The sequence below is a fragment of the Mirounga angustirostris genome, unplaced genomic scaffold (genome assembly GCF_029215605.1).
Source record: "Mirounga angustirostris isolate CCGP_5_RB_7025 unplaced genomic scaffold, mMirAng1.0.hap1 SCAF_4, whole genome shotgun sequence".
NCBI lineage: Eukaryota > Metazoa > Chordata > Mammalia > Carnivora > Phocidae > Mirounga > Mirounga angustirostris.
The window spans coordinates 91,977,276-92,001,355 of NW_026991712.1; the positions used below are offsets into that span (position 1 = coordinate 91,977,276).

The 24,080-nt window shown below is 48.3% G+C and overlaps 1 protein-coding gene across 4 annotated transcripts; it reads right to left on the reverse strand.

Annotated features, from left to right (window-relative positions):
• Positions 1-1,179: 1,179 nt before the first annotated feature.
• TENT5C (terminal nucleotidyltransferase 5C) lies at positions 1,180-22,954 on the reverse strand. 4 transcript variants are annotated; one of them, XM_064588565.1, is made up of 3 exons: positions 21,556-21,574; positions 21,053-21,175; positions 1,180-6,894 (listed from the first exon to the last, which is right to left on the reverse strand). In XM_064588565.1, exon 3 carries the CDS (start codon positions 6,867-6,869, stop codon positions 5,694-5,696), a length of 1,176 nt encoding a protein of 391 aa, XP_064444635.1. In that variant the 5' UTR covers positions 6,870-6,894; positions 21,053-21,175; positions 21,556-21,574; the 3' UTR covers positions 1,180-5,693. The 4 variants fall into 4 exon arrangements, with proteins under 4 accessions (XP_064444635.1, XP_045752816.1, XP_064444636.1 ...); XM_045896860.3 differs by lacking the exons at positions 21,053-21,175; positions 21,556-21,574 and adding an exon at positions 22,822-22,954; XM_064588566.1 differs by lacking the exons at positions 21,053-21,175; positions 21,556-21,574 and adding an exon at positions 21,950-22,788.
• Between the last annotated feature and the right edge of the window lie 1,126 nt (positions 22,955-24,080).

Sequence of the window (24,080 nt, forward strand, 5' to 3'; positions counted from 1 at the left end):
TTACAACACAGCCAGGTTAATATCCAGGGCTGGGCCTCGTCGCTGCTGGCGGCCCCAGGCCAAGTCCTCCAGGGATGAAAACCCCGGGTTCAACATCTGAGGCACCAGATCGCAGTCAGCTGTGTGGGAGGCAGTCAGGGGAAAACGAAACGGACAGGTGTTTGCAAGCCCCGGGAAGGAGTGATGCAACCTAGTCAGCCCACCCACAGAAACAGCGGGCCTGGGGAAGCCGGAGGTGGGCCAGCTCCACCCAGCTGCGAGAGGCCTGCCGTGTGCTGGGCCGCACGGGCCGAACTGTGCGCCTGGATGCTGGAAGAAGGCCCGCTCAGGAGAGGCAGGAAGGGACTGCCAAGGTAGGCTGGGGCTGGACCTGCAGGACTCCTCACGTTTGTAAGTCTGACAGGTGCCCTTGCACAGTAGGGTCTTAAAACAGGTTGAAATGTTGGGAGGGGCACACAGGCACGTCTGTTTTAGAAAGAGCCCTTGGGTGAATCAAGACAAGTGACAGGACTCGGGAAGTGGCCCAGGCAGGAGTTTAAGGCAGTACCAAAAAGGCCGATGTCAAGGGGCGTTTCGGAAGGAACACGCAGTACAGATGAGGAGGGAAAGGACCCCGCAGCGGGCTCGGAGGCAAACCTAAGATGGAAAAGTTTCCATCCCAATTCTTGTGATGACGGTGGGGCGGGGGCGGGGAGAGGAAGTCACTCCAACCTTCCTGAGCAGTTCTAGATCATTTCTGTACTCTCTAAAGCATGAAGAAACCATGGTAGCAGTTGGATATAGGACAGCAGAAGTTATTTCGGTTCTCTTACTGAAAATGGGTTTTGGGCCAAGGTCAAGCTCAAGAAAACCTAGTCTTTAATGCCGAATCAAACAAGATGCCAGCGAAGACAGATTGCAGCTGATGTAGGCATTAGCCAAGAGGCTGGGGTCAGTAACGCAGCTCAGTTTAGATCAGTCAGGCACCCTGGAGAAGAGCCCAGATATGAAGGGAATTATGGCCCACAAGGTGAGCACACACCTCTTCCCCCAGAGAAAGCACCATCTCCCAGAGAAGTATCTAAGGCTGAGAATGTTAATAACTGACCCTTCCCCCATCCCACCACGAAACAGGTTTCCTGAAACCTAAAACAGGTTCACTGTTGAGGAGACACAAAGAAATGACCATAAAAGACAAGGTTTTGGGGTTTTTTAAATATATTTTTATTTCTCAAACTCAAAGCTTTATTTCATCAACTTCTAATACAGTTTGCATTGACAAGTGATTTCACCTTCATCACATAAGAAGGTCAGTGACCATCACACCAAAGAGGAAACCTCACATATCTTAGGCATCACTAAGAAATTTCGAAGGCTATGCAAATCCAGAATAACAAAAAGCTTCCAATTCAGTCTAATAAGTATCTTACTTTTCATCTATATTAATTTGGAAATTACTGGATAAAAACTCTTAATTTTCCTAAAGCAGCTATTTTTTTTTTTTAACCTTTGGGGGAATGGAAGGAGACCAGATGGCTTGAGTTTTAAAACGCCCATATATCCATATTATTTAATGACTTCCTCTTTAGTGGATCGTCTTCTCACCTTCCTATACAAACACACGTGACAATTTATACCAACTCTCACCAGCCCAGGCAAACCTCCAAGCGTTTTCTTTAGTTTACACTTAAAACTATTTTTGAAAAAGTGATAGGTAAACAAGATTTAGAACTCACCAAAAAACAAAACAAAACAAAAACACATTTTCTTTCCTGATCCTCACCTTGGGCAGTCTCCACAAGTAATCCTGAAAAGTTGCCAGGTCTTTTAACACACATCCTCCCTACGTACCTCCCTTGGTCCTCTGAATGTAATTGGCTGAACTGGAATAGGTTCCAAAATCAGCTGTGACATTCTGGTCTCTGCCAGATTAAGGATCTGGATCTAACCCTGGCAAACAGGAGTTCTTCACCTTACGGAATCCAACCGAAGGGCTCTCCTTCATAGAGAGCCCCAGACACCCAGGAAATCATGGCCCTGGGGAGCTACAGGGTCTCTTCCCACAGATGGATAACTATCAGTACATTTGAGCTCTGAATGTAGGTGCATCCCAAAACAAGGCACCAGTACCAGACAGTTCACTAGAAAGGAGGCATTCCTAAAGTGAGGAAGTTGCTCTTGAGTGGCACCATTTCTCAAAGTTAACAAAGCAGTGCTAGTTAAAATCCTAACCCACCACGAAGGTAAGGAGTTAGCGCTCGCAGGGAGGTGGAAGGACGAGCAGATTCAGGGCATTAGAGATCTGATTATTAATAGGTCACCACAAAACATGGGTTTACACACAGCTCAAAGTGACTCAAATCCCCAGGTGTGTTGAGGTGCGTCTGCTTTTCAACCAAATGATGAAATAGTGGAGACCATGAAATCTATGTGCCTGGCTAACTGGCAAATTAATTGACCAATATAATAAGTGGAGCGCCTTATTGGAGTACCCTTTTTGAGGTACTCAGACTGGCGGGGGGGGGGGGGGGGAGGGAGACTTGACCATCAAACCACATGTTAGGACACAGCAGGGCCCCAGCATCTTTCGTACCCGATTCACCCTGGCTGCCAGGTGCTCCCAGGTGTGGGCCGCACCCCAGCCCACATGCACTTAGCAGGAACCCTGATTGGAAGTTGTCCGTGATAGAGAGCTTAGTTTCAGAGTTGAAGTTGAGTGAGGAATCGTGTCTTACTGCCAAAGTAAAACTTAAGGGTGAGACTGAAGCTCAAGGCCAGGAATTCAGGCTGTGCCTTTCTGCCAACACAAGGGGAAACGGTACTGTTTTAATCTCACTGCTGCTCAAATGGATTCCAAGAAGCAGGCCAGAAAAACAAGCTGCATACTTGCAGAGAGCATCAGAGAACTTCAGAGTCCTGAAGCAAGTGAGACTGCTTAGATTTATATTAGAATTTGTACTTGAACTTTAGTGCCCTTGACCACTGGCAAGTTTCATGTTACTCAACACACACAAAAGAGGAACCACAGGTCTCGGTACCAGTTCAGGGGACCTGGTGCTTGTGTGAGCAGCATGAAAGGCAGGTTTCAGCTGGAATTTCCAAACACCCGAAATTCAAGGTTACCTGATCTATTCTGAGGCCGGCAAAGGCCTTGTAGAGCAGGTAGAAACACCACTGGACCAGGGTGAGGTTTTAAAAGCGCAGCTTTGGTCAGTGCAGCCTTTTACCCTGATGGAGGTTCTAGAACACGTGTCTACTTTCAAACTCCAAAATGGTGGGGCTGACTGAGAACTTCAAGTGAACGGATTGCACTAAGATGGTCATTGTGCAATGGTGGTAAAGAACTAAGGGGGTGCGGGGGCGGGCAGAGGGGAGACTGGGAATTTCTAACAACTTCTGGGCTTCCCTTCATCCTCAGAAGAGGACTAGTACCAGTTAGGAAAAAAAAAATATATATATATATAAGCAGAAAGAACTCCAAGGGCAAAGTGGAAATTTAATTACTTGATGTGGTTCTGATTCTATCTTCGTCTGGAGCCTCATCACCCTGATCCTCAAGCCTTCTAGTAGGAGCAATACTGACTGACTTCTGTTAGCAAGTGCTTATGTTGGTGGCTTCATCACATCTCAAAGTTTTGGTTAATCAGATCTGTCATTTCTGCGCAAAGATGTTGCCATTAGACCATAATGGCGGCCTTTTAATGTCATGGATGAGCACGTAGTTTTTAAAGTTGGGATTCACTATTCATCCCCCCCCTTTTAACCCTGAAGCATGCTGGGCCCCCCGTCAATATAAAACCAGCCTAGACTCAAAGCTAGTGCATTCAAATGTAACTATGGTTCACAGGCAAAGCAGAGCTGGTTACTTACACACAGAAGTGGCCTCTCTTCACCTAGTGTAACACAACACGGATACCAGCTGAGCCCAGGGGTTCAGTCACACCCAATCTGCTTTTAAAAGGACCAAGACATCACATTCCCCCAAAAAACCCTGAAAATACCATCTTCAGAAAAAGGAAAACCATGCATTTTCTGCTAAGCCTTTCTGCATTAAGGTATCTTCATTGTTTAAAGCAAGGAGAAAGGAAAGCAATCACTCAGGGCTTGGGATTTTTTTATGGCCACAGGAGAAAGAAAAAAATCAGGAGCGTGGATTTGATGAAATCACTTTACAGACCAAGCTGGTTGGTGATACTGAGTTCCTTTGCCCTCAATACCCTAGAGTGATGCTTTCTAAGAGATCCCACAAAAGTTTTCAAAACACAAAATTCCTTACCTAAATCGACTGGGAAAGCAGTAGCCTAGAACTCTCCCATTTACCGAGCTTGCTTTAGACTGGAGATTAACGCTGTTTTTCTTCTAAAGTGCACAATAAAAACAAGTATGGTCAAATCTACCAGAATAAGGAAGGCCATTCTCCATTTACTCCATTCTTCCCTGAATCCACCAGAATTAATCATTGCAAGGAGCCCTGGCAGCTCCCATGCGGCACACCAAGCCCGAATGAGCGCTAAGTCTCTACCTCGCACACAGCGCAGGGGCAGAGGGATCGATTCCAGAGCAATCGTAAGCCAGAGGACTCTGCCCACAGCAGCAGGTCATTCCTTTCTACTGAAAATCCCGAATTCATGTGCTGCCCAAAAAAAGCCTGGAGAAGGAAATCACTATTTTTTGAAGAAAGAACAAAAACAAACAAAATATAATCAGCGAAGGTATTCCAGAAAAACAGCTTGTTATCCTTGGAATGTGACCAAAACGGGTTTCCAATTAAAACATGGGAAGACCCTCTCACATCAGTTACTATAAGGGCTCTAGACTCAGCACAATCCTTAGTCTTAGGAAGAGCAAAACTAAAGTGATGAGCTGCTGAGGGAGGGAAAAAAACAAAGTGTCATTCAATAAGAATTCCTTAAAGAAAAAAAACAACTGAACATTCACGTTTCCTATTTACAATCACCCTCTCCCCCACCCCGCCGCCACCACCACAATTCTGCTTTAACATTATGTTCCACATTTTATTTTGTTTTCAAGTTACATTTCAAGCAAAGGTCTTTTTTTTTTTTTTTCCTCAGCAATATCTCACAATTCCTTGTGAGAGCACAGCATCTAAACCATAAACCACTGTCAACCAGATCTCAATGCTCCAGCTACCAGCTTTGGTTTATTCATGAAAGAAATCCTCAGCTCTGCTAACAGGGAATAAACGTAAGCAATTCAGTCCCTTGAACAAAAATGAGACCACTCTCATGTCCACCATTTTCTGCCTGGCTAAAACTGGTACAAGAAAATAGACTATAACCACAACTTTCATAGAACAGCTGAGAATCCGCTGTGAAGGCCAACAGAGCCTACGCTAGGCTTGGGTGAGAAGAGACACTGCCCAAGCATTCTCCCAGATTCCATTAGCGCACGAAGCTCCAATCTCCCCGTGCGGCTGTTTGGGACATGGCATGTTAGTGTCTGTCTTGGAAAGATGTGGATAGGTCGTATTTCCTATAGCATTTTCCAAAGTGGCACTGGAATAATGGGTCCCTTTAGGGTTGGCTCATGATACACTGTAGACCCATTCCAATGGGTGCACAAAGAAAAAAAGAGCAGAATCAGAGCTGAGTTCCCCTTTAAAAGCCAAACACCTACATCTAGAAGGAGGCTCCCCTACCTGAGAGCCCTTGCCCTATGGGGGTTCCCACTGCGGAAGCCCTCAGGTCTCAAGGTTAGTTACAGGGCAGCCAGGTAGGGTACGGCTGGCTGTAGGTGACGGGAGGATGGGCAACATAGTAGTTGTTGAAGTTGCCATCACTGACGTAAGGAGCTGGTTGGTAGTAACAGGTGACGTTGGTGGCGTTGGGGATGATGTTCTGCTCTGCCAGCACGCGCAAGGCCAGGAGGGAGATGAGGTTCAGGGTCTGCCTCCGCTCGTGCCCCATGAGGCACACGGTGCTCTCGTTCACTACCCTGCGAAGGATCATGAGGTAGTCGTACTTGCTCCTCTCTTCTTCGGCAAAGTGGTTTTGAAGGTAGGTCTCCAGCTTCCTTTGCTGTTCGAGGATGTCCGGGAAGTCGATGAAAAACCTGGAACACATGTAACGCTCCAGAGTTTTGATTTCTTCCTGGTCTGTGGGCCGGAAGTCCCGCACGAGGAGGTTGCTGTACTTGAGCAGTCCCCCACCCCTGATCTCTTCGGGGTTCTTGGTGGCGATCAGTCTGTTCTGCAGGTGGTCGAAGGCTTCCTCAAAGTCCCCATACACGCTCTCCCCGATCACTGTGGGGTGGACGTGCTCAGAGATGGGGCTGCTGGAGCAGTCGTAGAAGAAGAGCAGAGAGTCCAGGATGATCTGAAAAGAGTCCACGCTAAACTCAAACTGGCGCCGGATGGAGTCGACGAATTTCAGCTCCACGTTCCTCCCGTTCTTGTTGGAGAGGGAAATCAGGCTCCAGCGGTCAGTGTCCGTGCAGACCTTCACCAGCTTCTGGACGTATGCCTCCTTCAGGGTGACCGGGCTGATCTTGAGCTTGTTCACACCTTCCGGCAGAAAGTTCAGAAGAGAGCACAGCACCACATCTCTGACCAGCTGAAATTCTGCCTCCGTGGGAAGAGCCACGTGAAAGATCAGGTCCAGGTCTTTGCAACCCAGGCCATTGTCTTTGACCAAGACGTGGCCCGCTGCGGAGCCGTTCAGCCGGACGTCCTGCACTTTGATGCCTGCCTCCTCCAGCCGGCCACGCACAGTCTGGACGATGTCCTTCAGGGTTATCTCCAAGGTTGGAAAGTTGCCTCGTCCGTGAATGGGTACGACCTCGGTCAGGACCTCATGCAGCCGGCTAACCTGATCCCAGTTAAGCACGCTGAAGGACACGCAGTCCCTGGTAGTGCTGTTCTCCTCTGCCATCTTGGGGAGTGTTCTTGCGGGGAAACTGAAAGTGAGGGGGCGAGAAACAGAGTTAGGATTCGCTTCTATGTGGCCAAGCAGCCCGAGGGACTCAGAGCAGATGCTCAACGATCTCTGAATGTTTTCCCGCACAACAGCGACAACGGGTGCCTACTACTGGGTGCTGCTGTGAGGGTTACAGGTCACGGATGTGTGTGGGAGGGTATGTGCACGGAGTAAGGACAACATATACAGAAACCTACCCTCTGCTTCGTGATTTTGTTTTATGTGGGGCTGGTTTCTTTGTTTCACTTGTTTTGTCTGCAAGAGGGTGGTCTGTGTGAAGGGAAGTAGACAAACTTCTCAAACAAAGTCACCTAAACACGTTCCTCAATCGAAGGCCTATAGGTTAGGCTAATTTTCCTTGTTCTTCATAGAATTACCTCTCCTGCCTTTGCATGCCTACCTACATCTTGAACTGGCTGATAGCTAAGCTACCACCCCCACACCCTGAACACAAGACCCCCACACCCTGAACACAAGACCCCCACCCCCACCCCAGGAAAAGACTTCCTTCACTCCATGAGGAGATGAAGATTCAACTCTGGGTCGCAACCACACCGAGGACAGGAAGTCAGATCAGTCCTGCTAGAACCAGGTACACGGATTATCTTGTTAGCAAGAACCCCACGTCCTTTTCACTCAGGGGAGTGGTCTGCCCTGTAACCAGCACCTCCGTTATCCAGAGTAGGACGCCAGGGAACTGTCTGGATGACAAGATTCCTGGCAACAATGGTTCGGGTCAGCCCTGCAGTGGATCAGCTCTGTCAGCAAGGAGGGCCCTCCGCGGCACGTGGGAAACTTCCTCGGGGCAGTGTGATCTTTTCACTGTATTTTGAAATCTAGCACCTTCAGGCTACCTGAGAATCAAGTGAGCTCTCAGTATGAGGAGCAAAACATTCCATCTCACGCTTCACTTGCTAGAACCATAGTTACACCAAAGTAATCTTCAACCAAGTCTTACGTTTCAGAAAATAAAATACAACAGATCCCTGGAAATCCTAATGTGTAAAAACAAATACTGCTGTATTAGAAAGTCAAGGTGCTTGTGGATCCACGTGGGTCAAACATTAGCTAGACAGACGTAAGAGCAGAAACAAAATGTCAAGGTGCTATCCTCACCCTTTGGGGCGAGCACAGAGTTTCCCCGGCCCCTTCGCCTTCCTGACTTGCTAGGCACACACAAAACCCATCCCAACTTCTGCAGTTTCATTGTTTGGAAACCGCTGCTTTTGAATGCACATCCACCATCACTGTCCTGAGGTTCCAGCTTGGGTCTTAGGCTTGCACTGGTGCCAGGGATCCTCGCCTGACATAATCGCTCAGAGGGATGGTGATGGTTGTCACTCAGTGTGGGGGGCACCACTGGACACCCCGAGACAAGCTTTCCAGGAGCTGGCCATTAAGAAGGTGGGTGAGAACACACATAGCAATAAAAGGCAGTGTGTGGTAGAAAGAAGATGGAATATAAAGGTAGAAGAAAGGCATGTTCCCTGGATTGGAGTGAACAAGAAGGCCACAGAAGAGTTAGTTCACTCACAGGGACAGAAAGGCAACATGAGCTCTGGGCTGGGATTTAGGGCCAGAAGGCAACGTGCAGCCAAGACCTAGCGAATTGTCAGGTCTGGCTATCAGACACCTCTCAAGCCAGAGCACAGGCTCCCTTTGGTCTGTAGATTAAGGGGTTGAATGTGCTTGGCCAGCAACAGGAAGGGTGGTCACATGATCCCAGCAGGCTCTAGGAAGACCAATCTGGGGCTTCTCTGGGCTTCTTCTGTGCTTGCTACGGAAGAATACTTGCCAAGAGGCAGATAAGTTTCCCTTCAAACCTGTTTGGACAGTGTTAAAAAGCTCTAGGCTCTCTAGATCATTCTACCAAAGCAGGCCTAGGTTAAGGATAACAAGCAAAATTTGTGGCGAAATACTTCATGCTCACTGTGGCTAGCATTTGGCTTCATGTCAGACTTGGGACATCGTTTTAATGTGCTCTATGTACATTTGGTTCTCCGTGGCCCTTTTATGATCAGCATACAGTACGCTGTGCCTATTACACAGGGCGCTGCACAATTAAGTCCAAATGACTACAAAGCGGTCTGGCGCTAGCTTTGTTTTGAGACACTGCTAAACTATCTATGATTTGGTGACACAGATTTCCATCAGGTATGTTGATCTCCCTATAAAAGCACAACCTTCTCTCCCTATGTATCACCTGCTATTATGCTTCCAAGTCTCATGTTTATGATACAGGAATGAGAAGTCACAGCGACAGAGGAGCAGCAAGTGAATCAATACTTGGAAGAGAATGAACAATTAATTTTAAGAATATCTCAAAGAAGAACCTCAGTAATGTTGTAGAAGAAAATAACTATAGGAATGACTTTTGACTCGTGCCTTTTTTTTTCAAAAGAGTTGTGAGAAGAAAAAAAAAAAGTTTCTAAAATTAAAGTCAGAACTACTCCCACCTTTAGAACAGTAGTTCTTAGAGAAGGAACATCTAACACCAGTGGGAACGTGATGAAAGCTATCATTCCTTCTCCAGGGAGGGAGTGGGGAGAGAAGGGGAAGACATAAGCACGAGACCTTTCATAGATTTTTAAATCTCTAAACTTGCAGGAGGTTCAAAGTTAGAATCTGTTTTAGATTGAAAATCTGTAAGGTTCATATGGGAGGAGGGGCAAGAATGGCCAGGAGAGTTATGAGAAACAAGGATGATGTACATATTAGCCCCATAAGAGGTATTTTGAAGGCACAATAATCGAAACAGTGTGGTATTGGTACAAAAAGACAGACTGTTGGGACAGAATTTTTAAAACCTAGAAATAAAATCTAATACATGGGGGATTTCACATATAATGAAGGAGGCATTTCAAAATAATAGAGACAAAAAGTTTAGACATGTAGATAAGTTATCTACATTTAAAAAATAAATAAGGTGACTCCTTGTCTTGTGCCAAACTAAGATCTAGATGGATGAATTAAAGACCCTGAGAGTCCTGGGGAAACATGGAATTTACGCATACAAATGTACAGTAGGCCATCCTTTCTAAATCACATAAAACCTAAAAGTCAAACATTTGATACAGAAAAATAAAAATATCTACATGGTAAAAACACCACAAAGAAGGCAGAAGAAAACACTAGGAAAATATTTGCAACGTGAGGCAAAGTTACTTATTTTATTAATGAAGAATGAGCTCCTACAAATGAGAAAGACGAGCACCCCAACAGAAGAAGGGACAAAATAATACCTGAACAGTGGCTCAGATGCAGAACACATTCAACCTTACCTTAAGGTAAGTAAAATTTCACCGTATCATTCTTACCTATCAGATCGGCAGAGATCAAGAAGCAGACACCCGTTAGCACACTGCCCATGGGTTCTCTCTGAAGAACAGTGTGGGACTCTCAATTTTAAGTGAATGTACTCTTTATAAATCAATTCTACTTTTAGGAAGTCTACTTTTCTACTTTCGATTTTATCCTGTGGGTATACTGGCCAGTATGCACAAGGATATTCACTGGAGAATTCTCTGTAAAGCTCCAGAGTCATCAATAGAAGGTGAAATGACTTAATGCATGTGTACAACAGTATACAATTGCACGCAGCTGTCCCAAAGAAGGGAGGCAGCTCTCTATCTCTGAGAATGTGAAATGCTAGTCAAGGTTTATTCACAGAAAACCAACCGTGCGTGTGTAAAAGCACAAGCCCACGCTTGTACATTTATACAGATCTCTGGGAGGAAACACAAGTACTTTGGCCTATACCAAATATCCCCTTCTAGACTGGGAGACGGGACAAAGGAAACTTATTTTATCCTTTTTGAATTGAGAACCTACACATGTATTAACTGAAAATAGTTAAAATCTTATGAGCCATATCTGAAAATCTTTCCCCTGTGAGCCTTCTAACTCATCTGCTACCTTATTTAGTTCTTTCAATGCCTTTCCTATCACTCCCCACCATCTCTTTGTCCCCAAATCAAATAACACATAGAAGCTTCCCCTCCCAGCCTTAGATGTGCATCTCTAGGAGGTAGGCAGGGGAGGAGGGACTGTTTTTCCCCTAGAATAGCTTTTAGTCGAGTTTCTACTTCTCCACTGTTTAATAGAAGATGTCCATTGTTTGTCAAAAATCCTCCAGACTTTCAAAATAATGGATAAGCCATCTCATCTAGACCCTTTCTATGTTTGTTATCCCAAAGTGGTTTTTTTGTAGTTTTATAATAATTGCTATTTCTCATTTCAGACATATGATAGTGACCCTCAGGACTGCCTACTGTACATTTGTATGCGTAAATGCGTTATGTTATCAGTTACAGTTGCAAGAACCTTAGTATGCGTATATGCATTATGTTATCAGTAACAGTTGCAAGAACCTTAATAAATGCAGTCAACATTTACCAGGAATCTAAGATGTCTGTGTTTGGCATCTTGCGTGCTAACTTCTTCTGACATACATGTGAACAGTGGAGTTAACTTTTAGAAAAAAATAGTTCATATAAAAGCATGGTGTGGAACATGACAAATGACAAATCCATGGTGTAGTTCTTAATTCTTCCAGTTTATCATGACTTAGATATGGAAGAGCTCAAGCTACTGAAGGCTCAAATTTAGGCGGGGTTCATATTCAGTGCTTAGCCCATTAGAAGGAGCCCAAAATAAGTTACGGATGACGATTACAAAGGCATTCTTTGTTTTCTCTAGCCCAAACAATTTCTGATATCAAAAGTATATTTTTTTTAGGGACCCCAACAAACACTGGTATTACTAGAATAAATCCAAGTCATAGGCCCTGAGGGCTTAGATAACACACCAGAGTGTAACAGTTTGAGTTTTAATTAACCGCTTGAGATCAACATTGATATAATCTGCATATAAAAGAATCATGTGAAACACATTCTCAACTCATGAAAGGGCCAGGTTAAAGGCAAACTCTAGTTAGCAGAATTAACAAAATGATGACTAGAAAACAAAATTAATTTGATGCCTGGTAAATTCAAACTAGAGTTTGATTTTCCTTTTACTGAGAAGGAAGATTAACTGAGAAGCAGTCATTGTATTTTGCCCAGTAGAAGCTGGGCAAGGTGGGAACCAGGATTTCTCACTGATTTGGTAATTCAGGCACCATTTTATAAGTGAGGATGACCAACTGCCTACTCAGTTCAAAGTACTTAATCCCCTACAAAGTTGGACTCGTGACGACTAACCACCTCAGGTGCCCCTAAGAATATCTTTTTCCCTTATTCCCTAAGAATATCTGAATTCCCTTTTCTTCTACCATCTGGCTGCAGCAGGAGGGTAGAATGCACACACTGGAAGACAGGAACAGCAGCAAAAAGTGAGAGGAAAAGACTGACCAAGCCCAAAGAAGAACAAACCAAGCTCCTAAGGACAAGTTCATGTCTAACTTACCTTTGTTTCCTGTGGCCTGTGCCAGAGGCCCTCAAAGGCAGGTTGATCTGAAAACCTATGATTAAGCCCTAATTGAAAAAAAAATAGAAAAAAAAGAGAGAGAGAGAGAGAAAGCCATTTCTAGTCCTGCTTCCTAGCTTACCTAGAGCCCAGAAATAAGAGTGACAGAGACTATGAAAATGTGAGGGGACTCAAGGTGGGCCAGCAGGACAGGCAGACAGACAAGCTGGAGATGAGCGTGAAGAGCCTACGTAACACTTCTGGGTCTTAAGGTCAAGGGCTTAGGTCAAATCAACACTGATTCCTATTTATGCCGGGTATTAGGCATAGACACTGTCCACAGGGTTCTCAGTATATGTGGAAATGTCCATCTGTGAAGTTAAGGACAGTGTATATGTAAGTCTGAGTCTGCGATATTTCACGTAAAAGCTCTAGAAGCTACTGTCCCAAAGGTTTCATGGAAATGCTGAGGTGTGAACAGAGGCTCTCAGCTATGGCAGCCCTCCAGCCCCTCCAGAGACAACTGAGCAACACCATCTTCCTCTGACCCTGCTGGGGTTTAAGAATACAAAAGAAACTCAAACACATTTCAACATTCCTTTGATGACAACATTTCCTTTTATGGTTACTGGATATTACCTCAAAAACCTGGACCTTCCTAGCAACACTTTCCAGGCTTGAGGTAAGAGACACAGCCATGGGCCATGGACCAAGCCTGGTGACAGACTACGGGAGGTGTGTATGCAGAGCAAAGACATTTGCTGTCCCCAGCTCCGGGCTGGGAGGGGACCCATGCACGTGAGGCAGGCATCTTCCACACAAACTCTTCCCCCTCCAGTATACCACAGAGGGTACTTTCAGGAAAAAGAAACTACTCATTGCATATAAAAACCTAGAGAGTTTAAGCAGAAGTGAAAGAGGGTGGCATACACACCACACTCTTCTATCCCACCAATTCTTTCAGCAACCCGAGTGAATGAGAACCACATTCCCTGTAAAATGAAGGTACAAACGTGTGTGCAAAAGAAAGGGTACTTAGCATAAGCCCCTTCCCATCAATTCCCATTTAATCCTCACAAGCACTCCGAGGAACTACAACTGTCCCTTTTGCACAAATTAAGGAATAAAGATCAGAAAAGATTATGTGAACTGACCCCAGATCCTCAACTCTAGAGCGAACATTCAAACCCTTGGAACTGGCAACGGTCCCCACCAAGCTCGCTCTGCCACTGGCTGGGTGGGAGGCAGGGCGAGGGTATAGACTCCTGCTACAAGTCCACAGGTGCACAGTGCCCTACCACAGTGCTGCGACCACGGTGATCTCTTCTATAACTGAGATTGTATTGGTCTTAACCAGAAAAGGAGAAAGTTACCCCTCTAACTGTGACACTTTATCTCCACCACATACACTGAAAACAACAGAGCTTGAACCAATCACCCTTTATTGCCTGCTTTAGAGCAGATTCCAGTTGAGCAAAGGACATGAGTCAGTGCTCATCTTTGAGGACGCCAAGGTGTCTTTAGAGGTACCCCTCAGAGAAGCACCAGAGAAGGCAATTCACTGCCCATGGTGTGGGAAATCCTATTTCTCAATGGGGACGCACATCAGCGGTGTCATAATCTAAACATCTTACCAACACTACCCACTCAGAAACCACTGACTACCTCCTTAGAAGCTCCAGCAGGTACTAGCAGGTGCAGAGCCCTCCAGGCCCTCTTCATCGGGGGAGAGACCAAATGTGACCAGTTGTCCAGCCAGGTGCCCTAACATGAATCACCAAATTCTATCTGATCCAGCTTTATCCAGATCAACCCCTCTGATGTGTACACCGGTGCTACCATTATCCCTGCTTTACAGGAAAGGGGACCGGGGAACAAAGAGGTTATACAAAGTGTTAACTGTCCAAGAATGCCCTGCCAGGAAATTGGCACAAATGGGACTGAGGGGCTTCCTAGGAGGTAGATAGCTTGGGTGCATGTGTTGGGGTGCGGGTAGGGCTTGGAAGATAAGCTAGCTGCTCAGGTAGTTGTAAAAAGTAGACGGCAGTAAGTGGAGGGAAGAGGTGAAAGGTATGAAGGGTTTTTATAGGACAGCGGGAAGGAAGGTGGCTAGATGAGCTAAGGGCCCCGGGTGAGGTGGGCCAGATGGCAGGTGCCGGAGGCAAGGCAGAAGCATTCGGAGCGCGAGTCCCTCACAGCTGTCAGTACAGAGACCCTCTCCCTGCAGATCATCATGGATTCGGGGATCCATGGCTGGATCTGGCTGGATCCACCAGAATGGAAGGTAATTATGTACAGAAATGCTAATCATTATGCTCAGGTTTGTTTTAAAGGAGCAGTGGCTGTGAGGTGAAGGCCCAGGTTGCTCCCTTTGAGGGAGCTGCCGGATGTCAGCCAGGCTGCCAGGCAGTGGTTCTCAGAGAGTGCGGGGACAGTTGCGGGGATGCGCTCTGCTGGCTGGAAGATTGGCAGTGTTGATCTGCTGATAAAGCAACAGAACAGGACACTCTGCAGACAAGAGGGCAACTTTCTAGATCCCAGAAACTGATAACCCAACCGGAGCTGCAGACAGAAGGTAGGTAAGTTCGCAAGCAGTGATGGGCACCCCTCGGGCAAGCTCGGGGAGGGAGGGGAGCTGGGATGGCACTGAACACAGAAGAGCCTGGCACAGACTGACGAATGCACACATCACACCTGCCACCTCCCCAACTGCACAGAGTCTGGCCTTTGAGATGCCTACGCCCTTGAGAAACAAGCCGGGCACTCTGGATGACCGTGGACTTGGTAAACGCGGCACTAGACCAGCGGGCAGCAAGGAGAAAAACCGGCTCAAAGTAGATGCAGCCTTCTGGAGAGAAATCCTCTCTCATCCTCGACTGTGTGGTGAAGGCCAGGAGTTATGGAGGACCAGGGGGCAGCCTGAGGAAGCCCAGGGGGGAGGCCGCATTCTGGAGACTCCTCTGCCCCCAAACACATGGAAATGGTAGAGATAACTGAGACATGCTTTTTTGTTTCACGTGAATGTCCACAGAATAAGAGTTTACGTTAGCAGACAGCCCAAAGCAATCGAACCACGTAAAATAATGTCTTGTTTATGAAAAGGACAGTAAAATATACTGTGTGTTAGCTTTTTCTAGAACACTCGCAAACACACTCTGCCTCCGTTCAAAGAAACAACAGAGCCGTGCCGCAGAACTCTGCCCAGAGAAGACAATTCTAAGTCAGTGACGCAACAGATCCCGCAGCTGGCCTGTTCCCACTCTCCGCTTGGTCATGTTCAGCCAGAGGTCCCAATCTATTTTCCCAGGGTTATCAGAAGGTCCTAGCCACTGAACACCCATGTGCGCCACAGCCCCCAAACTTGGTGCGATTCCCATGGCAGCCGGCGTGCTGCCTCAGCAGAAGGAAAGGGGTGTCCCAGACTGAAGCAGAAGCAGGTCACCAGAAGCCAGGGCCGCCTGGCTCAGCACCACGCTTCGAGTTCGAGGGGCCCTCCCAAGTTCTGCCTTCCCACGGATGCCCACAGATGGTCTGAATGGTTATCAGAGATTGGGCTCTGTCCACAGACACCCGCCCTAAGAGGACTCCAAACAGAAAGCACTTCTCGTCTTTCAAATAGGATGCTTGAGCAAGTGTGGCTGGAGAGATAACGCTGGAAGAGCTCATGCTGTGGCTGCAAAACAGCACAAAACAGAATCAAAACACGGGCCCAGATACTGTAACAGGGACACCGCAAAGGTGCACACGCTTAGAGGAATACCCAGAAATTGTCACAAATGTAAACGTTAACAAGGTCAGGACATGGACATCTTTAGATGGAAGCTAAGCACAGAAGTCTTGATTTTTCCGGGGTGTCAGCGATATTAAGTGCTACATACACCACTTGAACTGGAAATAATCCCTGTTGCAACTTGGCGCCCCACTTCCTCCTACGAAATGCCTCTGTCTAAATCAGAGATGTTACTGGTCTGACTCATTTAAAGAGATCGCCAGAGCCGGCCCCCACTGTTTTAAAGACTGACTAGACTGAGAAAAACTGAACGATTCCTAGGAGGCTGTTTACCATAAGGATGGCCAAGTTTCCGTACAGTCCACGGGGTCTAAGGGCTGCCAGCCCCCAGGGTCTATCAAGGATCGCACACCACCTAACCCTCCAGCTTAGAACTTGGAGCAGTTGTCAGGTGTCCGGAAGGAGGGCCTCGGTTTGCTGTCCCGTCCCTAGCAGCATCCCTGGGCGTTATCAGGAAAGGGCCAAGCTCAAGTGCGGCACTTATCATACTTTAGACACACACACACACACCCCATTCACATATGTCTAAGTGTGAGCTGGCCTCCATTTCTGGGAGGATGCTAATTATGCACATTCCATCCAGGTTTTAGGTTTGCATCCCTGTAGCAGGCACCTCCAGGTCTGAGCACCGCCTCAGCCTGAGTGACACATCACTAGGCTCGGTGGCCCCTTTGACATTATAAATGCTGTGAAGAATGGCAATTTGGGTAGCTGGGAAGCACTGGGGGGTGGGAGGATGCATTGAAGTGAAGGAGCAAGACCATGGGGTACCCTATATCTGTACCAGCTCCGCTGGAGAAGCCAAGTCACCCTGTGTTTGATGTTTCAACATGTGTGGAGCTGGGCGGGCCACGGATATGGCCCACTAGGAATGATTATCATTAAATTAGCATATACCAAGTCATGTGTTGCTGTCATTTGGCAGCTCACAGACACCTGTTGCTTGAAAGTTATTTCCTCTTGCAATTTCAAATGTCAGTTGTTGATATATTTTAATTGCTGATAAATTGTTTGAGCCCTGGTCCCCTGCCAGTGTCAGTCAGAAGATTTCATCTGCAATTCTTTGAAATTCTATTACCTGGTGATTATGCTCTAAGAAACCACAGAAAAATGAAAGAATGAGCACCAGACGAGGAATCAAATATCCTGTGTTTTAGTGGCAGGCAAGACTCACAGTGGGAATGTTTATCAGTAAGTGGGCTACGATGACTGAATTTCCTTTCATTCTTTCCGGTATCTGAGTGCCTACTATGTTCCGATCGCTGTTCTAGGAGCTGATGACCCGTCAGTAAGCAAGAGACAGAGACCTCTGCCCTCTCCTTCCATAACTTGCTGCTATTAACTCATATAGAATCAAAACTGGAGAATGAGCCACTGGACAGTTGGGTCTGGACCCGTGCTGCTCAACACTGTATCCACAAGCCTCGTGTGGCCCTTGAGCACTCGACACGGGGCAAGTCCACACTGAGACCACTAAGATGTGCTGTGAACATAAAATACACCCCAGATTTCAAGAACTCAGTAGGAGGGAAAAAAAAAAAAAAGGAAAGTATCTCCTTAATATTTTTTATATTGATTACCTACAGAGATGTTAACATTTGCTATGATGAGTTAAATAAAATCATTAAAATTCGTTTCACCTGTTTATTTTTACTCTTCTATGTGATGACTGCTAGAAACTTAACTGGGGCTCTCCTATTTCCCCTGGACAGCACCGGTCGACTGGCCTTACCACAACGAGGAAACTGAAGCCTGAAGAGGTAGAGGCCCATCCTCACAACCCAAGACAGGCCTCAGAGGCAGGGAGGAGGGAAGCAGAGAGAGCACGGGAGGCCCAGACACTCAGGACAGTAGCAGTGCTAGCTCCCAGCTGAGCAAGCCCAACCAGGGCCTGGACACAGGGTCCATGCTCACTTCGTGTCCACTTCACCTCGCCTCCTGGACCTGCACTCTTCCTACCGCAGCGCCCGGCCGCTTCCTCCACGTGAGTGCCCCGACGGGCCGGGCCGAGAGCACGCAGGGTCAGCCGGCTGCAAGGCCCACCTCCTCAGCCACAAGCACAAGTCAGGGATAAACGGGGTGTGCTTGGGGGTAGGATGTAGACAGTCGGGCAAGGTGGAGGATGACCCTTTCCCCCACCCCCGTGTAAGGGCTGGCCCAGAGGACAGAAGCACATGGTAATGTGAGGGAGCGGACGCAGTTCCAGATTCGTGGATAATTTTGTTCTCAAAATGGGCCCACAGAGAGTGAATATGGAGACATATGGGACTGTGTGTGTTCATCCAGCGGAAGATTTGAAAGTAGAAACAGAAAACAAGGTACACAGCAGAGCTGTAAAGAGGTGAGTAATGAGATACGGGGACCCTCAGATGGGGTGACCTCAGGAGCCTCTCAGGAAGGTCTAAACCTGGGTCAAAATATAGTTTGGTGAGGAAAGAAGAACAGTGATTTGTTCAAATATTTGAATATGAATTCTGTGAGACAAGGGAGGACAATCAGGAAGACTCGTCCAAGGGAGGTGGAGGATGAACAGAAGGTCAGAAGGGGACAGGTTCTGAAAAGGAGCTCGGTTTCTGGAGAGATGGGCAGTTCCTGGGAGTTCTTCAGGTGGCGTTTGGGGCGGGGGGGGGGGGGGCATGGGATGCAGAATTGGCCAGAGAGGCAGGAGAAGAGCCCCATACGGCTCTCATGGAGCTGCTGTCTACAGGCCCCTGAACCAGGTCAGTGATGGCAGTGGGAAACAAAAAGTGAAAAAGATAAAAGATCAGCAGAACCAGCAGCCGAGTGAACTGGAGAGAGAAAGGCTGAGCGAGCCATGTGAGGCTGGGGTTGGGGTGGATGGGCAGGAAGCGCAGGATGGAAACACTGGAAGAGAGCGGGTCTGGAGCTCAGCTTAAGGAGCTTCAGCTGCTGGCCAATTAGCAGGCGCAGCCCCTCGGCTCCAAACCTACCAAACGGAGGCCACCATTTAGAAAAAGGCCCAGAAACCACCCGGCATTTTAGGCTGGGAGCTTCCCACCCAAAGAGCTCCCGGCCCGTTGGCCCACCAAAATGAATCTACCTAAAGGAGACATCCCTCGTTGAGAGAACTGGCAGTTTAATGCCCCAGAGATCACTGTATCTAATTCACAGGAGCACCTTCTGTGCCCCAGGGCCTGCTCCGGGTGCGGGGAGGATTCTGCAGGGAGCGCCTATCCCTGCCTTCCTGGGGCTCACATGCCAGTGGCTAAGACAAACGAGCAAAATCTGAGTGCCTGTGCATTAGGACGCTGTCCCGGCTCCTCCTGCATCCAGAGCGCTTCCACAAGGCCTTTCTACATACCACTGCCTTGGCCTCCTCGGCACCTGGCACCAACTGCTGCCCGGGGAAGGACTTAACTACTTACTGACTCAATCACCGTTACCCAAGAAATAAACACTTTATGCAGTTTATAGTGACCAAGCCTCCAAAAGGCTCTGAGACTAAAAAAAATCTCCTCCATGGAGTTACTTAACATCAGCAATTATTTCTTCATATTCCTTTTTTCCCGTTGTTCCAAGAAGCTCTGCAAACAGTTCTGGGGCAGCCTAGAGGGACCAGCTGTACAAAATCTATCGATTCTAAACAATTCATAAGGCTCTTTCCTACATAGCTGGGTTTGCAAAGAGGCTTCATTGAAACCACTTAAATTCCAGATATGAGCTTCTTTAGTGAAAGGATAAAAAGGCTTGAGACCAGAAGTCTGGGAAGCATCACAAGAGATCAGAACTACCGCTGTACCCAACTGGCTTGTTTAAACATGAGCATTTCTTTAGACACAGGGGTGGCTGCTTCATCATAATATAGCTCATGCCAGCTTGCCAGGCCACGGTCAAAACACCAGGATGGCACAACACATTTTTCTATATTGCCTTTTGTGTACTTGAGTGACATCACAAAAAAAGCAACGAACCTTATCTAACCAGAGTAATGTTTTATCGCAAGTAACAGCTCAGATTCAGCATTACTTCCCTTTAACCCCTAAACACACACACACAGAGTAACGCACACAGCCCAGAGATCTGGCCTGAGACCAAGAAACCCAAACACGACAACCCAAGTTTAGCTTAACTCATGAAACTAGGCTTGGGCTTCCACAACTTCTCTTGGGAATACAAAAAAGGTCTACCATTCAGAGCTCTTGGCTTGTCATTCTCTGGTGACTGGCCCCAGGCACACAATATATCAGAGATGAAAGATGAAGACAAGGTACTACTTACTTGAGCAGTTTAAAAAACCCTGTCATTTTCTAACTTTGTATCAAATGTGTCCGATTACCGGCACTGGGAGAACAAGGGCACTATAGTCCACTCTGCATTATCTTTATTGCTAGGCAGTTCCTTGGATTTTCAGAAGTACGAGGACTTCTCTGTTCTTTGATGGGTAGTGCAAGATGTGCACAATTTGCCCTGGCCTTGAACACTGGGGGCTGTAGGCTACATGGGGCATACTGGGAAATGCAGGGGTGAGGGGTTCTGTAACTCAGGATGGGATTTCCGTGAGCTGCTTATACTCACAGTACAGGCGAGCAAACCAAGGAGGGAGAACCGCTGGTGCTCAGCTAAATCACATTCTGACAAATAGGCAAGATCCACGTCCTTACCTTCAGAGGTACCCCAACTTAATCTCTGGATACAAGGGAGGTATTGTGGAAGAAACTCCACATAGAGAGTGCTGTGGTGAGCTCTAGGTACAGACACTGGCATGAAATGAGGGACCTTTGTTTTGGGTAACAATTTAGAGGCCTCCTGGCTGAGAAAAAAAAGAAAGTGGGCCTATTTTTTTTTTTTTTTTTTTTTAGCTTTCACATTGTGTTATGGGACTCGCCCTACAGCTACCTGAACAATTATATACAATATACCAAAACCTTCTTTCTAAAAACTCCTTATTGAGAATAAATGTACTCTAAAGATATGGGTATACCTTAAGACACAAGCTTTCAGTTATCTCAAGTAAAAGCTTGACTCCAGAGATATTAAGTTTTCCATCTTCACAAACGAGAATGTCAAAGGACAGAACCCCTGCTGGTCCAGGCAGACCGCCTCCCTGAAAGCGAAGAGAAAAGTCAGCATTCTCTAGTCCCCACCCCACCCCCTTCAACGGCAGGGTCTCATGGGTGGGTCTCACTCCCTCAATAATACCTTTGGGGATTTGAGACACAGCACAACTCGTGGTAAGCGCTCCTAAACCACCACCACCCAGGCAGCCCCAGGCTGCCTGGCTTGCTTCCTTGTGGGCTTCCTTGCCAAGTTACTCCCCTGGAAAGGCTAGCGTAGCCAACAATGGCCACTCTCATGCCCCACCCCCCACCCCACCCCCACCCCGCCCCTTGGAGGGCAGCTGGGCCAAGCCAGGAGTCTACTTTAGAAGAATTTAATAATCTTTACTTTATTTCCTGGCCCGGTTCAGGTTCCTGACCCACTTACCAAATATCCTGAATACCAACTGTCACAATACAGATGATTACAACAGTCTCTATAAACGCTGACTGTAATAAGTGAACTTGAAAGCACTCCATGGCTTGCATGTTATAACTCCATTAAAAAAAAAAAAAAAAAAAAAGTTTAAAAGCTACCTAAGACAAGGACTTAGCCCTGCAGAAGCCTTTCCTCCAGACAAAAAGGAGGGAAGGGGACTGGGCTGATCCCTCCCGCGAGGTCCAGCCTCATCTATCAGGCGGTTCTAGCGGGGATGGGTGAGCTCTAATTCTCCAGAGAAACTCGCCAAGCTTTTCTCCGGAAGTCCTCCCTTACTTTGAGGTAGAGCAGTTTTGTTTTCTCTCCCATCTGCGTTCTGTGTTTCGGGGTACAGGCTACCAACCTGTACTGGTCAGGTTCGTCACCCTCCTCCGCCTCCCCTCCCTTCTCTTCGATCTGGGGCAGCCACCCGCGGCACCGCTGGCCCAGTCAACTCACTGTCAAGGCTTTTGGTCTACACGGTAAGCAAGTTTCATTCCTAAAGGGGGAGGAACCAGGCAGGGCACAGACACCGTATTCCCGAGAAGTTTCCAAGAGAAGTGCAGCGCGCGGAAGTCACTCGCTTGGACCACTTGCTGCTCACGGTGTCCACAGTCTAGTGTGAGTCCACCGAAAGTTAGGGGTCCCCGCCCTGACCTCGAAACCCGGGCTTGGCGCCGAGCCGGGGAAGCGCCCCTCCCCTCCCCGGCCTGAGACGAGCCCCTGACCGCTGCGTCTCCAACTGCGCCTCCCGAAACCGCCGCATTCGAATTCGCGCTCGGCTGGCCTGCGGAGGTGTGCGTGCCCGCGGGAGCGCAAGCAAAGAAGGGGCGGCGGGGCGCCGTCGGACCGGGAAGGGGCCCAAGGCCCCCATCGCACGCTCCTCGGCCGCCCCGCCCGCGCCGGCCAGCGCACAGCCCGCGGGGCGCGCCGAGCAGGAACTCGCCAAAGTTTGCCAAGCCCCGGTCGAAGTCTCTGGAAAGTTGTACCTCCCTCTCGGGGCATCTCGCCTGGCCCTCAGGAGCTGGGGGATGTGTGTGGGGGTGTCGTCGCGGGAGCGGGAGGGGAAGGGAGCACCGCGGCCCGGCACCTGTCCGTACCTCCCCTCTGGCTCCCCACCGGGCTCTGAGAAGACTTGAGCTCCGCTCGGCGGGGACAGACCCCCGAAGGCAGAGCGCGCGGCTCCCTGGGGCCGCGGCATCCTCGCACCTTTAGGGGAGGGGACCGGGGACTCACCTGGGCGGCGGAAGAGGAGACGACAGAGGCAGGTCCTTGGCGTGGGCAGCCCCCAGCAGGAGCGGCGCGGTCACTACAGCCCCCAGGCAGCGGCACCGAGTGAGCGGTCCTGCCGCCGCCCCCTCCGCTCTTATACGGCTTGACCACGCCCCCACCCCGCCCCCGCCCCTGAGCCTTCCCTCCCAGGGGAGCGAGGGGCGGGGTGGGGCGGGGCCAGAGCCCACGGGATCCTTCCGCCTGGGCGCTGACGGCGAGGGCAGGGCAAAAGGTGCCCTCTGATTGGCTCCTCGGGTGAATGGTTGCCGAGAGACGAGTAAACCTTCGGCGGCGGGAAGGGGCGGGGGTGCTACAGGAGGTAGCACTGCGCAGGCGCAATAAAGAGGGGCTGGGTTGACACCCCCCCTAACTTTGGAGTTGTTGGGACTCTCTTCCTCCTTTCCGCTAGGCTCTTTTCTGCCATTGCCATCATAGAGCTCTTCCCATCTCCGTCCCCCTCCCTCGCAGGCCTGTCTTTTGCTTCTCTGGGGATTTTCGCGTTGGTTCTCTCTCTCCAGGAGTGGGGAATGAAACCCCTGCGCCTACCTCCGGCGTGTGTTTCAAAGTCGGACAAAAACTTATGGTTTCTGAGCCAAGGGAGCCTTCCTCTTACCCCAAGCAAATTGCCTGGAGGCCATCAGGGAAAAGGCCGGCGCAGTTGGTTCTCTGCCCGCAGTTACCACCTGTGTGCGGTTGGTGGGACTGTGGGTCTCGAGGAGTGCGTCGCCAAGGCGGGCAACCGCGACAGCTTCGGTCCTGCTCGAAGTGTCGCGTATGTTATGTAACGTGCAAGCGGGGCTTGGACACCAGCCACTCGTTCCATAGCAAGCGGCCTGGAGTCCAGGTGCTACACTCAGATCAATGTGGGTTGGGATCTCCACTCACCGCCTATCTGTAAGGCCTTGGGCGACTAACGTAACCAACCCTCCATAAATCTCTTTCCTCACCTGTATGACGAGACTAAAAATAGAGCAGCTTTCTAGGCTTGTAGACGTACTAAATAGGAACGTGGAAAGCTAATAGTGCAGTGTCTGATGCAAAGTGTGTGGTAAGTGTTGTTTATATCAAATAGTAGCTGTTGTTAGTTATCAAACATTTATTGAGCTTGGACTGATCTTCTGCTGGGTGGTAGAGAAAAAGGTTACTTCCCAGATGCACTATTTCCCTATCCCTCCCCTTCCATCAGTGCCTGAAATATCAGTGTCTGCCAAGATCTCAAGAGC

Bases quoted from the DNA above. Each gene is read 5' to 3' on its own strand.
- TENT5C (XM_064588564.1), bottom strand. From the start codon at position 21,656: ATGCAAGCCATGGAGTGCTTTCAAGTTCACTTATTACAGTCAGCGTTT. The intron at 6,895-21,555 runs GTAAGTGGGTCA...CCTCACTTTCAG, and splicing joins GTTGGTATTCAGGATATTTG to TTTCCCCGCAAGAACACTCC.